Genomic DNA, 2,040 nt, shown 5'->3' with positions numbered 1-2,040 from the left:
TTTTTTTTTTTTTTGCAGTACCAGGAATTGAACTGAGGACTTTGTGCTTGACAGGCAGGTGTTTATTCTACTGAGCTATCTCCCTGGCCTGGATGCTCCATTCTTTAACTCAAAACAGTTTTTTAAAAAATGTATTTAGTACAGGGTCTCCAGGATCTCACTACATAGATTGGACTCATAGTGATTCTCCTGTTTTTAGCCTGCCAAGCTCTGGGATTACAGGCGAGCTCATGCTACCGTGCCCTGTCTCAGTCACTGTCTCAGTGTGCCCCTGGAGGCAGGGCCAGCACAGCACATTGGGGATCGAACCCCAGCTGCAGCGTTCTGCCTAAGCAGGCACATTAGTCTGCTGAGCTATCTGGCTGACCCTAATTCAGACAGTTTTTTCCTCCCTTTTAATTGGAGCGATTACTGGGAATATACATATTTGACAAACATATAAGACATCTTTGGCAAAGGTCTGACCCTTTAGCAGGTGATGTTCTGTGGGCGTGTCTAGGGTGGAGCTTGGCCTCCTTCAGCCAATTTGGGAAAATTGTGAAGGTTCCTATTGTTTGGAAGTTGTTAAATGAAAGAAAAGGCTTCTATTTAACAACTTCATTACAAGCCAGGGTATGTGGGTGAATGTGCTGAGCATCAATAAAAATGAGCTGCTGACACAGAAGGGCTGCTTGGGTTCTGCGGCCTCCGCTGGGGCTGCAGGAGGAATGGCCTGGAGTTACCAGGGAGGCGCACAGAGTGACAGGCATGGTTGGAAGCCAGTAACAATGTTTTTGCTGACGTGTTTAATTTTCTTGTCTGCTCCTTTGCGGCTTCCTCCGCCCCTACCTAGAATATTCCAACAGCAGAAAGAAGACGTGGACACTGAGGTAGGTTTGAAGTGGTTTGTGACAACACTGTCTGATGTTCTTCCTCTAGGTAAAAAAAAAAAATTTTTTTTTAAATATATATATGCTTAGTTGCTCTTGTCTTTTTCTTCTGAACTATCCTTTTTTTTTTTTTTTTTTTTTTTTTTTTTCTTTTTTTTCTTGAGACAGGGTTTTACTATGCAGTTCAGTCTGGCATTGAACTCTCAAATTTGTATCTCAGGCTGGTCTTGAACCTGCAGCAATCCTCCAGAGAGCTGGATTACAGGCCTATGCCAGTATACCCTGCAGGGCCCATCCTTTCCCTTAAATCCCAAAGCTTTCCCGCCTTGTGCATGTCTGTTGTCAAGCAGACATCCCAGTGATGCTTTGAGTTTCTGTATTTTTCCCTCTAACTGAGCAGAGCTGGCCCAGAAGATTTTTCCAATCTTAGAGTAAAAGAACTACAGTGCAAATTTTGCTTGATATAACTGTACATCCTTTCAATCATTTTGCCTTGTTTTTTCATGTTAAGCCGTTCATTGTTTATTGAGTATCTGTTACATTCCAAGTTGATTTTATTATTATTAATTTATTTATTTATCTTTTGGTGGAACTGGGGATTGAACTCAGGCCCTTGTGCTTGCTAGGGAAGCACTTATTCCAGTGAGCCATCTCTCTGGCTCCCCAAGTTGATTTAGAAAATAGTATTTGAATGGCAGTGGAATACCCATCTCTGGCAAAACTAGACAAAAAAAGGGGATATAAATGAAGGACCATTTTGTATCTATATGTACAAAATAGGGTAGATATACAGCTATTTTCTCTTAATTCAATGAGAAGAAAGATTTGTACTAATAGTGTTTGGACAGGATATCATGTCTGCATCTTGTACTATGAATAACTACTACAAAGACAACAATGTGTAATGTATTAATTATTGCAACTGTCCTACTAATGTTTTGAAACTGTCTTATTGCTCTTTATTTCTCAATCAAATTAATAAAAGTGTTGATACTTGAAAATAAAAAAAAAAGGAAACAAAACATGTAAGCAAATAAACAAGGTCATGCTAGGTGTTTCCCTACAAACAATGTGGAAGCATAGAGCCAGGAGCAGGCTCTTGGCATGAGCCTGGGTGCAGATCTGGAGGAAGCGCCTTCCCCCTGGAGGGGCAGGATGTGCAGGGGCTCTG

The 2,040-nt window shown here is 41.2% G+C and overlaps 1 protein-coding gene across 5 annotated transcripts in view; it reads left to right on the top strand.

Moving 5' to 3' along the window:
* Nucleotides 1-2,040, top strand: part of Havcr1 (hepatitis A virus cellular receptor 1) — a 30,838-nt gene that overhangs the window by 27,819 nt on the left and 979 nt on the right. Inside the window, exon 10 of one of the 5 annotated variants that reach the window (XM_023713236.1) lies at nucleotides 833-869. The exons of the other annotated variants lie outside the window; for them this stretch is intronic. Within the exon in view, the coding sequence (XP_023569004.1) occupies nucleotides 833-869 (37 nt within the window). The remainder of the gene's footprint in view (nucleotides 1-832; nucleotides 870-2,040) is intronic. 5 annotated transcript variants of the gene reach the window in all.

Source organism: Octodon degus, unplaced genomic scaffold, assembly GCF_000260255.1.
Source record: "Octodon degus isolate 3935 unplaced genomic scaffold, OctDeg1.0 scaffold00029, whole genome shotgun sequence".
NCBI lineage: Eukaryota > Metazoa > Chordata > Mammalia > Rodentia > Octodontidae > Octodon > Octodon degus.
The sequence above is the reverse complement of the archived record's forward strand: the minus strand, read 5'-3'. Positions and strand labels throughout refer to the sequence as shown.